A 14448-nucleotide genomic window follows, 5' to 3' on the forward strand; every position below is an offset into this window, starting at 1 on the left:
TCTGGAGTCTGGCCAGTGGGGTGGATGCAGTGATGCCCAGCGGTTAATTGCTCAGCGTATCAAATGCCCCTGGGCCTCCCAGCCTGACCAGGTTACTTCTGGTTGGGGGGTTGGGGGGGCCTGGGAGGTATTTCTGATCTCTAGGTACCTGCTTTGGGTTAAGCTTGGCACCCCCAAATAGCACATACATATGGGGCTGTCACACTGCAAGAGAGGAGAGGAAGATCTGCGGGGTCCATTCGGTTAACCTGGACCCTAATGCCACACCCCACCCCAATCTCCCTGGGGCAGGGGGCAGGGGATGGAAGGGTGTGCCGGAGTTGGGGGGGGGTGCAGACCAGTCCATCTCCCAGACCAGCTGCAGACCTAGGGATGTGGAAGGCCGGCAGTAAGAGGGTCTCCCCTGGAAGGCTCCATCCGCAAAGACCATTTCTTACACGTCCTTGTGCTGAAATTCCGCCTGGGGTCTGAAGCCGGGGTCGGAGGTGTGAGCAGGGCAGTGTCACAGGTTGGATCACGTCCCTCCAAAATTCTGATGTTGGGATCCTAACCCCAGTACCTCAGAACATGACCTTATTTAGAGATCTGGTCATTACAGAGGCGAGTAAGTTATAGGGAGGTCATTAGGACAGGCGCTAATCCAGTATGACTGGTGTCCTTATAAAAAGGGGAAATTTGGACAGAGATGCACCCAGGGAGACGCCACGTGAAGATGAAGGCAGAGATCGGGTGATGCTTCTACAAGCCAAGGCGTGACAGAGATTGGTCACAAACCCCCAGAGGCTGGGGGAGGCCTGGGACAGATGCTCCCTCACAGCCTCAGGAGGAACCAGCCATGCCCACACCTTGATCTTGGACTTCCAGCCTCTAGAACTCAGAGAGAAGCAATCTCCATTGTTTACACCGCACCGTCCGCGGTACTTTGTTATGGCGGCCCCAGAAATCCAAGGCAGACGAGAGAGGGGAGGGGAGGATCTGACTTAGATGAGGGTCCTGAAGCACCACCCACGTCTTCCTGTTTATCCTTGGACCCCAGACGCCATGCAGAAGATGGGGGCAGAGGGCAGACACTGGAGCGGTGTTCCCAGCCCCAAGACATGCTGGAGTCAGGCAGCAGCCAGTAAACACTCCAGACACCCAGGTCCCAGCCCTGGGGAATGTGATGTGAGGGGCTCCGGGGAGACACCTCGACATCAGCATCTATTAAGAAATCCCAGGTCTTCCTAACGTGCAGCTGGGCCTCGAAACCACCTGCCGAGGTCAGGTCAAACCGCGCTCAGCACTCGGAAGGTGGGAAACGCTTTACTAAAGACACAGACATCAGCGCTGGGGCCCAGACCAGAAAGCAGAAGGTAAGCAGGGCATTCGCTCTCTTCTCCGTAGTTTCCTGATGTCCCTTCACGTCTTGGCATCTCCGGGCCGTGTGGGACGGGGGACGGGGACACGGCAGCCCGCCCTGCAGGGCACGGCCCCCAGTGCCGAGGGTCCGGCTTTGCACCCCGGATCGAGAGCGAAGCCAGAACACGGGAACAGGCAAGGGGCGGCTCTGCTCAGAGCTATTTAAAAAGGGAGTCTGCACACTTCCCAGCAGTTGCTTTAGCGCGTTTAAGTGACCCTGCACTCACTTTAAAGGCCGACACTTCAAATTCTTGCCACATTAACATCAAACAGCAAGGACGTGCCTCTCGGGAACAGAGCTGGGAGAGGGCAGACGTGTTGGCCCTGAGTGTTTAAAGGGCATCCCCGCCCCAGCCAGCCCCACCTGCTGCAGACCTGCGCCGCCCCCGCAGGCCTGCCACGTATGGTTTCTGTTCTTGGGCCTCACGCCCGCCTGCCCGCCGGAGCAGGTGTGCTGTGCTGCTAACTCTGCCTGCTCCGCGTCACCGCCAGAACCGGATGCTGTCGTGTGTACCCAGGCGCGAATCGTCCTGAAGTCACGTGCACGGCCCACCAGGCCTGCGTTTCCCCAACATGACACGACTTGTCACGGCTTCTGTGGGGACTTCGGCTTCCTGGACAGAGGACAGTCGCGTGAATGGAGAGAGGGAGGTTTGCAAACCTGCAGGCTGGAGCCCCGGTTACGTCTCCCCGCCACCTCTGAGGGTTCTCTTCTCTCTTGCTCACAGATAAGGAAGCAGAGACTTGGAGGGGTGACATGCTCTGTCCTACAAAGCTGTGCACTCGTGCCTGGCTCTTCTGTGCTGCTGAGGATGGCATCTGAGCTGGGAGCGGCTGGCAGGCGTCTAGAGGGCGGGGTGAATGCAGCGCTCAGAGGGATCACAGAGCAGAGCCCTGCTTGCCGGCAACGACTCAGACAGGCTTCCCAGAATGATGTAAATCTCCCGGGGGGCATATGCTGGCGGCCTGGGTAGGACAGAACATTCTAGCGTGGTGAGCCCATCTCCGGGGTCCACAGTTTAACTCACCAAACGTGAAGAATAACCAGCACAGAGGTTATTCCATCTTCACGACTAAATAAGAAAGCTATCGTCTGTTTAAACCTGGCCACTAAAGCACAATGACCTCTGCCAGTAACGCTGGAAGGACACGGCCACAGGTGGGCTCAGTGGACGCTGAGGTGGCTGCGCCCCAGGTGGGTGTGGGGTTGAAGCTCAGACTGGTGAGCGCCACCTTGGCTGCTGGGAGCCGCCGCAACTAATGGACACCAGAGCTTGGTTTTCTGTGTCAGTCTGCCTGGCGCATCGAGACACTCCATCCCAATTCTGAGCTGAATGCTGCTGGGAAGGCACCTGGTTGATGTGGTCCAGCTCTCCCATCTGTGCCGGAGCTCTAGGAGATAATCCCGAGTGATGTGGGCAGGCTTCATCCAATCACTGAACGCCTGGGGGTGGAGATTCTGCCCCAAGTCTGCGGTGTCAGCTCCTGCCTGCCTTGCAGATTTCAGACTCATCAATGGGAACCAGTTCCTTGAAATAGAGAACCTACTGGTTCTGTTTCCCTGGAAAACCCTGACTGAGATAAGAACTCTGGCTTGGTACGTCACACTTGACTCTGGGCCCACAGAACCCGTCACCCTTTGCCAATAGGGAAATTCACATCAGTGGGGCAAGGGAGCTGGGGCCATCTGGATTTAATAAGTCCACCTCCTCTCCTCCGCACTACCTCATCCACCCAACAGGCAAGAAGCGAGACTCAGACTTCATTCCCAATCTTAAAGACGCCTGAAGGTAAGATTTGGAAATAGTTGTATGAAATTTAAGGCAAGCAACCAAAATCTTAGATGGGACAGAGAAGGGAAAAAAAATGTTTCCCTGGTTCTAGCAAGGTAAATAAAAGACAATCATACAGCTAAAGTATAAACAACTATATGAAGGAATTAAAAGTAATTATTCTCAATTATGGCTTTAATGTTGCAAATATTCCCAGATTCATTCCCACTTGTCTCCACAGTTTAACAGACAGAAATCACTCACTGAGGAATGCGTCTTAACATCCTACAGGTAGGCAAACAGTGACCAAAAGCAACCTTAGAAATTGCAGTTTGCTGCCCAAAGAACAGCTTTAGATTTCAAGCGGAACCACGGGAGGCCCATTTATTATGGAAGGGATGACTTTTTAGAACCAAGGACAATTAAGGGAGTCGTCTGTCTGAATTTCTTGGCCAGGGTGTTTTGTCACATCAGCTAACACAGGGATGCCATCCCTGGATATGATGGTTCTCTCTACCTCACCAGGGCGCTTTGAAGGAGGAAGATGGGAAAGATCCTGGGAAGGTCAAACTGGAAAGGGATGGGAGGAGTAAGGAAAAGGGGAGGGGTTAACTTCCAGCTCAGGTACGATGGGTGCTTTTCTCCTAGCTAGGCTATACTTAATTGAAAATATATATATAAAACAAAAATAACTTACTGTGTAGACAATGAATTCTGCTTGGCATAGCGATCCTCTTAAGTTAAAGGGGGTGAGCAGGAGATGGAGAAAAGGAAGAGGTGAAAAGAAAAGTTTGCAACAGCAAAATCAGAACGAGAGACGCTGAGAGTCTGAAGCATTTACAGTACACACAACATAAGACGTTACTCTGCAGGACGCTCGACAAGGCTTGCTTTTGTTTTTACTTTTTAATATTTTTCAGTCTCCACCAATGCTTTTGTTCTTACTTGTGGTAAAATACACATAAAATGTACTCTCTTAGCCACTTCTAAGTGTAGAGTTGGGTTATGTTAAGTGCATTCACCTTGTTGTACAAGCACAACAGTGCTTTGTTACGCTAAAAACAAAACCAAGTTTGAGGAATGCATTTCCTGTCTTGGCTGCCCCATCACAATATGTATGTTTCCAATCAGCAGAATTCCAGGGGAATTCTAAATAGGCAGGCAGTCTCTGAGAGCCACCGTGAACTCCTTCCTCTGACAGGAGATACTGAAAAACAAGCTTTAGTTTAAGAAGGAGAGAAAACGCCACAGAGCTGCCCCCTAGGTCATCAGTTTTGAGAAAATTTTGGTGGAAAAAAAACGATTTGGTACCCACGAGGCATAATCACCTACGGTTCTGACATCTCGTAGAGATGCCGAGTATGAATCCCTCAGAAGCACCAGAATGAAAAGCCGTGTTTAAAATGCTGCCAAATACGTCCCTTTAAAAAAAATCCTGGGTCTGTGCAGCGCTCAGAGCGAGATGCGTCTCTGGGGTCTCAGTGTCCGTGCCCAGCCCCACCCGCCAGGCCTTAGGGTGGAGCGAGAGGCACACCTGCTGGCACCAGGTCCCCAAGAGTGAGGGTGGCATCCGCCTGGCTGGTGACAGGAGAGGAGCAGGGTGGCCAGGACACAGCAAGGACGGAACCCCAAGGGAAAGAGCTCCCTGGAAGGAACAGCAGACAGAGGGAGGGAGGAAGGGATGAAGGAACAGTGGTCTTGGAACGGACCTGGGCCGGTGAGGCACGGCCTTTCAGAGTGAACGGAGGGCAGGAGGGAGGGGTGGGTTCTGGGAGAAGAGGAGATGGGCTGCTGGCCCACCGGGTTGCAGAAGGGGCACCCCCACCTGCACTCCCACCTGCCCAGTGCCCACCTGCCTTCCTCGGGTCCAGGTAAGACCCCCGTGGGCTGCTCTGGCCCCAAGACAAAGCCCAGGCTGGGGGTACGTGCCAGGCTGTGGACCAGCAGCTGGGCCACCTTTTCCATAACAGAAGCCAGGGAGCCGCCACAGAGCCATAGGTCATCGCTTCCATGCTGCCCCCGGCCACCCGACGGGCTCCGCGGGATAAGACTCCAAGACAGGGCAGCGGGCAGATAGAGCCCATCTTCATCACAGGGTCTGGAAATCACTTCCAGGAACCCTGCTCCTTTCTCTCGCATCCTCTTCTAACGTCTGCCTCCTCCCCCACGTGTCCCCGCTCTGCTTCGGAGAGGGGGTGGGTCATGGAGGAGAGACAGGACGTGAACAGGAAAGAGGGGGTGAGGCGGGATGGGGACCCTCCCCAGAGGGGCTCTCCAGCTTGGCCCCATGGACACCGGGGCCACGTGATGCTGCGCTGGGCCACCCTGCGCCCTGAGGGGTGTTGGGCGGCACCCCTGACCTCCACCCGCCTGAAGCCAGCAGCACGCCCCACTCCCAGCTGTGACAGCTGAAACTGTCTCCAGACATGGCCATTGTCCCCTGGGGAGGGGTCACGATCGCCCCAAGTAGGAACCACTGGTCCACGGTACCGAGAAGAAAGGAGCAGAGACAGAGCAGGTCACCAAGGTTCCTGACCCGAGGGACTGAGATTCCTCATGCCTACACTCTCGGGGGAATTGCGGCTTAGCGCAGAGCTGCGCCCAGGACGCCGGGCTTGGCTCCGGCCCCTGCCTTGGCTCTCCTGTCCTGTCCTCTGCACTGGGATCTCCCATTACTGCCCGGCTGGCGGGGTTCTCGGGGAGGTGGGCGCACATGGTGGGCACATCCCCGTTTATGGAGGTGGGAGCTGAGACTCAGTGAGTCTTGAAGCCTCACATCTAGAACTGGCCCAGCCTCTGGACTATGTTCCCTCGGCAAACATCTCCAGGTCACCATCGTGCCAAAGCGCTGTCTGGGTAAAAGTGCACAGTAGAAGAAATTTACAGATTTAGAGCACTGATTTGGTGCTGATGGGAAACAGTTGCTTACGGTAATGCAATGATTCCCTCACCACTGCGCACATATTAAGTTAATTGGCTAATTTTCTAGGGAGCTCATCTCCCCGTGGACCCTGTTAGGGTCGAGTGGGGAGGTCTGGTTTGGTTTCAGTTGGAGGGAGGAATCTGAGAGGCACACAGGGTAGGGGTGCCCACGCCCGCAGCTGAGGGGACCCTCGTCTCTGCCCGGCTGCTCTCTTTGGCTCCTTCATGGTACATGGCTCTCAATGCTCTGGACAGTTCTACTCCTGTGGGGAGGGGTGCCCAGACAGAGGAAGCGGTGCCTCTGGCCGTGAACACAAACTGCCTCCACAAATGCAGAGAGATGACCCAGCTGCTCCCACTCAGAAGGGCTCTAAATGCGCCCCGGACTCCCTACCTCTGCCCATGGGCTGTACATGGGCTCAAATGTTCAGCGCAGGTGTTTCTGTAGGTGTGGGGGTGCTGAGGGTGGGGTGCCCTTGTAGAGGAGAAGGGAAAGAAAGCAGAGGGCGAGAACTTGTTTCGCTTGGAAACTAGCAGGAGAGCAAAGCTGTGGAGTGGGGCGGGAGTGGGGGTGGGCGGGGAGGGGAGGGGCTGGTACCTTTATGTTTCTTGACAGCGCCCGGCTCCAGCTCGGACACGCTCAGGGAGCTCTCCGACAGCTCGTCCCCATCGGGGTCCAGCGTGGCCTGGCCACCCCACGCCCCAGCCGGCGGCTCCTTCTCCAAGTCCCAGGAATCTGGCTCAGTCTTCTGAGGCTCTAGGGCAGGCGGGGTCCCTGCTGGGGCCTCCTCCCCCTCCTCGGGTGGGGCCAAGGCGGCGGCCACCCCCGGATGGTCCAGGGCATCCTCCTGGCGGGTGCCGTCCATGGAGGCCGCATAGTCCAGCATCAGGGCGGCATCGCTGTCCCGAGATAGCGAGGTCTGCCCGGGGGTGAGACACAAAGTCAGGGTGAGGAAGATGCCAAGGACACTAGAAGGAGCGGCAGGCGAGGAAAAGCCCCTGCAGCCCTGTGCAAACATCCTGGCTGGTGGTTTCAGCGTCAGAAGGCACCCCAGCCCTCCAAGGAGGCAGCTAAGGAAGCACGGGCTGAAACGCAGCCGACACAGGTCTCCTGCGGCAGAGGGTGGGCCCGAGGCCACAGGCTGGAGGAGTCGGGGCAGAGCTTCCCTTCTCCGTACGGATGGCACACAGGGTGACAGAGGACGCGAGCTCTGCAGTACCAGATTTGACGTGTCTTTAACCTTTGCTCCTACAGCATCTTTGTGCTTCCTGCAAGCAGGAATTAACTGCTATGCACTCTGTATCCCAAGAGTTACATTTATGTGTAAAAGAGATGTAGGTGCTTGGGGGTGGGAAAGTGGTTTGATAGAGGGCAGGAAAGTGACTGCAGGGACACGGGGGCCCCCTGGGCGCTGGTCCTCTGTTCCTGATCTGTGTGGCCATTGTACAGGAGAGTCTGCTTAGTGACAGGTGACAACTCCCCTTCTGTGACTGAAGTCAGAAGTGCCCACTGACTCGATCCGGGACAATTTAAGCATCAGTAAAGATATGAACTGCACCCAGCTGGATGATCTAACTGATCTAGAATAAAAGAGAAGGTGCAGAGGAGATGGAGAGGGCCACGCGTCTTGTCCTCATTTCTCCTTTTTTTTTTGGTTTTTAGTTTTGTTTGCTTTTGGCCGTGCCACTTGGCATACAGGATCTCAGTTCCCTGACCAGGGATCGAACTTGTGCCCCCTGCAGTGGAAGTGCAGAGTCCTAACCACTGGACTGCCAGGGAAGTCCCCTCTCTCATTTACTCATCCTAAAGAAAACCCAGCCACTGGGCCAGGTGCTTCCAGAGACACCATCTCCCCCTGCTGGCTGCTGCTCGAAGTGCATGCGGGAAGCCCGGAGGCATCACCTGGCCTGGGAACAGGGCAACATGGGTGACTCACCTCTGGCCCCTCTCCTGGCAGCCAGGCGATCAGCTGTCAGCACGCCCTCCCACCCCACCCTCTCGTGCCCTCAAAGCATCAACCCACCCTCCGTGTCCAAAAATTCACCTTCTTCCTCCCCCCCTCCCAACTACCAAATGTCCCAGCAGCCCACGTTCTCCTTGCTCGTTCTGAAAGGTTAAAAAAGGGTAAGGGGACTTCCTCAGTGGCGCAGTGGGTAAGAATCCGCCTGCCAATGCAGGGGACACGGGTTCGAGCCCTGCCCTGGGAAGATGCCACATGCCATGGAGCAACTAAGCCCTTGCGCCACAACTATTGAGCCTGTGCTCTAGAGCCTGTGAGCCACAACTACTGAGCCCATGTGCCGCAACTATTGAAGCCCACATGCCTAGGGACCATGCTCCACAAGAGAAGCCACTACAATGAGGAGCCCACACACCACAATGAAGAGTAGCCCCCACTCGCAGGAACTAGAGAAAGCCCATGTGCAGCAACGAAGACCCAACACAGCCAATAAATAAAATAAATAATAAATAAATAAATTAAAAAAAAAAAAGGGTAAGGGACCGTAAGGTGGGCGGTGGCCCTGAGGGGCCGGCCTCTCCAGCAGCCTGGCCTGTCCGGCGGCCCCAGGGACGCCTCACACCCTCCACCTGCGCTGGACAAACAGAGCAGGAGAAGGAAGGAAGGGAGAGGGACCCAGATGCGTTTTAAAACAAGCTTCGTTTCTCTGATTCCCTACAAAATGGAAACGGTGTGGAAATGCGTCATGTGTGAAGTGAAAGGTCCCCACGACCAGGCGGTGATGAGGGTGGAGGGTCTGCCGCAAAGGGGAGCTGAGATCATGCTGGCCTTTCTCTTCCAATCGTTTTTCTTCAGATGATCCACCAACCTCTCAACAACCAAAGCATCCCCGGTCAGAAACTTCCACGTTTGCTTCCTCAACAGGAAGAGCTGCCTACACGGGATGCCACGGTCCGCCCCGGTCGCGGGGAACGTAAGGTGGCATTCGGGGGTGAGGGCCAGGGCGGGGCTGACGCGCAGGCCTCACCTTGGAGACCCCGGATATGACGATCGTGCTCTTCTTCCGCGGGGACTTGAACTTCAGCTTCGAGGACTCGCTGAGCTGGCGGATGGCGACTTCGGCCACCGGGTCGGCTCCGCTCAGCACCAGCAGCTCTGCCGGAGGAAAGGCGGGGTCGGCGCGTTAGCACACTCTGAAACCTTGACAGGAACTTCAGAGATCTGGTGCCAGACTTGGTCTTTAAGCAGGGGGTGGCAAACAGTTCCTATAAAAGGCCGGAGCACTTGGGCTTTGCGGGCCGCCGGCCTGTGGCCCGTACTCCACGCTGCCCGGGAAGCGGGCAAGCAGAGACCGGAGGCAACAGTGCGTGTGGCTGGGTTCTGGGGAGACTCTATGAGCAGGACAGGCGAGGCCCCTGCGTCTGGAGCTGATTCTCTGGTTACACACACTCACCGACGTGTACCCTTCAAATCATGCACTTTAATGAACGTCAATTATGCTTCAAATGAGGGGACGAACAACCAAGGGAGGTAGGCAAACAGAAACCTCGGGCTGTGGGGAGATGGTGAACTTTGAGAGACAACCCCTGGCTCTCCCAGGAGCGGGCGAACACACGCTAGTGCTCAGGGCGACCAAGGGCCGGTTCACAGAAGCTGCTCCTCCCCAGGGCTGCTCCCACACCCGGGCCCACGTCTGGGGAATGCCTGCTGTGCACCCGTGCCCTGCGAAGAGCTCTGTGCCTGGTATTTCAGGCGATTACCCCCAAGCCCGCCGAGGGAGGCGGTTTGCAGTGCCCATGTGAGGGATGGGGAAGATGGGAGGTGGCCAGGTGGGCGGCGGAGCTGAGATGCCCGGCCAGGTCTCCCCCACTCAGAGCTGATGCTGGAACTCACTAAGGTGCCCGCTGCCGCGGGAAAATGAAAAGGACAATGGGGTCGAGGGGCAGGATGTTAACAGGAACTCTTCAGTTCGGCCTCGGACTGCGGACAACAGATGCTACATTTCTGAAGGCAGCGGCGGGGGACCAGCAGCCGAGACCTGCGTGGCCGCCAACCCCCTGGGGAAGACTCGGGACGTGGTGAGGACTCCTGGGGAGACGGCTGCACTGTGAGTCCCAGACCTCAGGACGGGCAGGGGGGTGCTGCTGGGCCCAGACCTTCTGTCCATCCTCAGAGAACCCATCCATGTGCCAGCTGTGCCCGAGGAAGCTTCCAGGGTCCCTGGCTGCACAGTGCAGGCTGGTGCCACCACCCAGGGACCAAGGGGGGAACCACAGTGGGGACGTCAGCCCAGGGTGAAGGTGTCCCAGTGGTACGAGGCAGAGCTGAGAAAGGGCCCCCACGGGCGGCCAATGAGGGGCATTGTTTCCATCCAGGATTTTGCAACTGGGGGAACCCAGCAGCATCCCAAGAACCAGGGAAGCTCCCACAGGGATAAAGGCAGCTTTCCACTTCTGCACGTTCAGAGGACACACAGCCATCCCAAGACAGCAGCCGTCAAACGAGAGCTGCCTGTCCGCTGCCCGCTCCTCCCCGTCCCAACCTTGACCTTGGCAGGATCAGAAAGAGGAGGCGGTAGATGGGGGTGGGGAGAAGCTGCCCACCCACCCCTTCTTGGACTGCAGGTCACACATGAGCAAAGGGAGAAAATTTAACCCCTAAACTGAGATTGTGCTTTGATTCCAAAGTGGGAAATCTGCATCCAGAGTTGCAGGGACACTTTCCTATCCAACAGGCTAAAGTTGCCTTTATGGTTATGTCCCCTGAGTCCTGCTTATTTTATGATATCCATGTAACTAGTACGTTGAACAAGAGAAAAAAATAACATCCAGCAATCTTACACAGTGAGCTGGGTTTTTGTGCTTATTTTGTTTGAGTGTTCCCTACAACTCAGGGCAGAGATGCCAATGCCACTCCTGGTCTTCCATCGACTTCCACTTCCCTTTTCTCCTTCTAGTTCCTCACTTACTATATTAAAAAACCTCTCCCCAAACTCTAAAAAGGAAACGCAGCCTCACCAGATGCGGGACTCGAGAGCAGAGCTGGAAGCAGGGAGTGGGGACCAACTCGAGTGGTCCTGCATTACCTGTATCTGAGGACGAGAACGTCTTGCTGACAGGGGCACCATGGCAGGAGATGGCCTGAACAGAGATGTCCTTCTCGATGACCTTCACCTTGACAGGTGTCCTCAGGGGAGACTCTGCCCGGGAAAAATCCTGATTATGAGTGCCCTCTGAAAGCTGACTCTACAGTTACTGGAAAGTGAAGTCATACCTCATTTCACCTCTACTTCATGCAGTTGGAAAAGGTAAGAGGTAAACCGTAAGATATTTTTAATGCTCTAAGTCTTTTTTTTTTTTTTTTGTGGGGGGTGGGGGGGGGGTGGAGGTGCCTGAAAGGGGGCCTGGAAGCCGAGGTTTACATAAAATTTCAGAAACCTTGTAATTAAGTCAGAATTTCACTTTCTGTTCTGCATTCATGAACTGTGCCAAGTGGCTTATTCTGGGATGATCATACTTTTGTACAGTCAGGAACACAGTATACATTTTAAAGAAATAATAAATCATACACTTAAACAGAAGCTGTGTGCAGGGCACTGGCTGTGGGGACAGGTGCAGAGTTTCGGCGAGATCTAAAACAACTGTGCATCAAGCTTTTGAATGAATGATGTTCAACATGAGAAACTCCGTTGGCCGTTCACATCTAACGTTTCAAGACAGTGTGCTGTCCCTGTGCAAACGTCATGGAGTGCTTAATGAGATACTTCATCTAATATCTAGATTTTCGCTTCAGAATTCACAACAGGTTTGAACCTTGCTTTGGCTTGTCTGACAAGATAGAAAGATAATTGTGTAAAAAAAAAAATGCTATGCAAAAGCCTTGCCAATTACCATTCTTCCTGTACCAGGACATTTTCTTACAGATAATCCTGCAGCCTACACCGCTTTGCAGTTTATAGACGCGAGACATTTACAGGGGAAGCGTGACTTCAGAGTTTCTGCAGGGAGGAAACTCACCAGAGCTCAGCGGGGACGCCCTCCCCGCATCGAAGCGAGGCTTGGTTTTCACGGCAGTGACAGTAGTGACCACGGTCCCACACGGCATCACCGTGCGGTCTTTTTCTATCTTTGCAGCAGGAACAGGTGGAGGCATTTGCCAGGATTTCGCTTCACTGGGTTCTACATAAGAAAACTGCAGAGAAGGCTGGTTACGGGTTCTGTAGCCTGGCACGCTGCCTGCCTTTGTCATAACCTCTGATTTCTTTGCTGTCGCTTAGTGTCATAAGTAACTTTTAATTAACCAGATTTCCCCAGAATTGACACAGGGTGACGAGACCCAGGCTGGACCCAGCCACGCAGCACGTAACAATGGGAACAAAACCTGGAGAACCAAACCAAATAAAACAGCCCTTCTGGGTTAGGCCCGCATGAAAGGCTGTCAGGGAAGATTACATCAAGCAGACAATGCAACTCGACCCTGGGCGGGAAGCATTCCCCGTTCACGTCTAGAAATGCCTAGGAGGAAACATCAGGTCTTGGACAAACTTCTTGTTTCACACTGAAGTGAGAGCAAGACTCTGACAGATGTAAATGGAGACGCCCCTTTTCTCAAGTGGGTCGAGCTGGACCCTGGCCTCGTAGAGAATGACGTCATACCTCTGCGGTGACCGAACCCAACGCCGAGCTGCCCGAGGAGGACCCGCTGGTCAGCGTAAAGCTCTGTGGCCCAGAAGGCTGCTTCTTGAACAAATCCAAGGGGACAGTTGTCATCGCCAACAGAGCTAGAGACGGGGGACAAGCAGGGAGCATCGTGGGTGTCTGCACGGGCTTCCACTGAGCAGGGCGGCCCGCGAGCAGCAGCAGCCAGGACTGCTCGGGACGCACGCCCTGCTCCCTGGGAAATGCTCCCGTTTCAGGACATTTTAGAAAAGTCAGTGTCATAAAAGACAAAGGAAGGCTGTGGAAATGTTCCAGGCCAAGAGAGGCTACAGATGTGACGATCAGTGGTGATATCTGATCCTGCACCGGACTGGGAAATACCCGGAAGGACCTTAGGGGCTCGGCTGGTGGAAACTGGAACCTGGGCGATAGATGAAAGTGGACCAGTGTAACTCAGGAAGCTGATAACTGCGCTGCGGACAAATACCCCCTCTCTTAGGAGACACGCACTAAAGGATTTAGGGGCCAAGGGCCAGAATGCCTGAAACTTAGACTCACACGGTTCGCACATGTACCCTCTCATGGTGTGTGTGGGGGGTGTGTGTGTGTGTGTGTAGACAGACAGAGCCAAGTGAGAGCAACCACCCATTGTGGGCACAAATAATAAAGGAAACGGGGCAAAATGTTTAAACTATGTGAGCCCCAGTAAAGGGTACGTGGTTGTTCTTTGTTCTGCTTTTGTTTTTTTTAAGTTTGAAATTGCACGGATCCCATCCGGCTGGACTGGAATGTAATTCTGATGGAGCCAGCCGGGGTGGTGCCCAGGCATGGATTAGGAAACAGCGATTCCAGCCCGCGCTCAGACCACACGCCCTCCCTTGGAATGTCAGCGCTTATCTCAGGAGCAGCTCTGCAGTTCTCTTCAGACAACAGAACCCGGGAAACTGCCTGGACACCCTTGCTGATGACCGGGAGGGAGCGTGGACTGCTCTTTCCTTTGTCTTCCTAACTCTAGGAGATAGCCAGACGGCTGGTTTCGCAGCTGGATAAGCCAGGCAAGGGTCACCTCTCCCGGTTTTGGTACATCCATGGGGAATTTTAAAAACCTGATAAACACTGAAACTACTGATTTACACACATACACACACAGGTCCACGTTCACTCTCGTGAGTTTTACCTCTAACTGTTGCTTTTCTGTATCTAAAGCATGTGTCCAAGCAAAGCTGCTGTGGCTTCTTTTATAAGGAAAAGCCAGTTGTAAGTCATGGAGACAGAAAGCAGAAGGGTGTGTGCTGGGGGCGGGCGCAGGGGCACGGGGAGTGAGTGAACTGCATTCACCAGATGAATGCAGCTAATGCCACGGAATTCTATACTCAAAAATGGCTAAGACGGTAACTTTTACATTATATGTATCTTAACACAATTAAAACCTGAAGAAAAAAAAGTAAAAGGTCTATTAAGGCTAAGAGGGTTGAGAACTGCTTCTTTAAGCCAACAATCATTGAATAAAAGACTTTGGATATTTGTTAAAAAAAGAAAAAGAAAAGAACCAGTTGAATACACTCTTTCCCAAAATGTCTGACCTTGCTAATACCTGGGATGGACTTTGAACCAAACATTCCCTTGGGGAGACCTGGAGTGGCTTTAGGGGGAGGGGCCGGCGTCTCCGCGGGGTCTCCCGCCCTCCCCGCCCCAAGGCCCTGGGCAGGGCCACTGGAGGACCCTCCCAGACAGCAG

The 14448-nt window shown here is 54.5% G+C and overlaps 1 protein-coding gene across 7 annotated transcripts in view; it reads right to left on the minus strand.

Moving 5' to 3' along the window:
* Nucleotides 1-14448, minus strand: part of C2CD2 (C2 calcium dependent domain containing 2) — a 56352-nt gene that overhangs the window by 5492 nt on the left and 36412 nt on the right. For 5 of the 7 annotated variants that reach the window (XM_057696756.1, XM_057696755.1, XM_057696754.1 and 2 more), the window contains 5 exons: nucleotides 12709-12833; nucleotides 12070-12244; nucleotides 11139-11252; nucleotides 9081-9208; nucleotides 6691-7012 (listed from right to left, as the gene is read on the minus strand). In XM_057696756.1, the coding sequence (XP_057552739.1) occupies nucleotides 6691-7012; nucleotides 9081-9208; nucleotides 11139-11252; nucleotides 12070-12244; nucleotides 12709-12833 (864 nt within the window). Of the gene's footprint in view, nucleotides 1-2509; nucleotides 3741-3867; nucleotides 3905-6690; nucleotides 7013-9080; nucleotides 9209-11138; nucleotides 11253-12069; nucleotides 12245-12708; nucleotides 12834-14448 lie in introns of those variants that run through there. The other 2 variants (XM_057696757.1, XM_057696759.1) reach the window with 2 other exon arrangements.

Source organism: Hippopotamus amphibius, chromosome 10 (assembly GCF_030028045.1).
Source record: "Hippopotamus amphibius kiboko isolate mHipAmp2 chromosome 10, mHipAmp2.hap2, whole genome shotgun sequence".
Taxonomy (NCBI): domain Eukaryota; kingdom Metazoa; phylum Chordata; class Mammalia; order Artiodactyla; family Hippopotamidae; genus Hippopotamus; species Hippopotamus amphibius.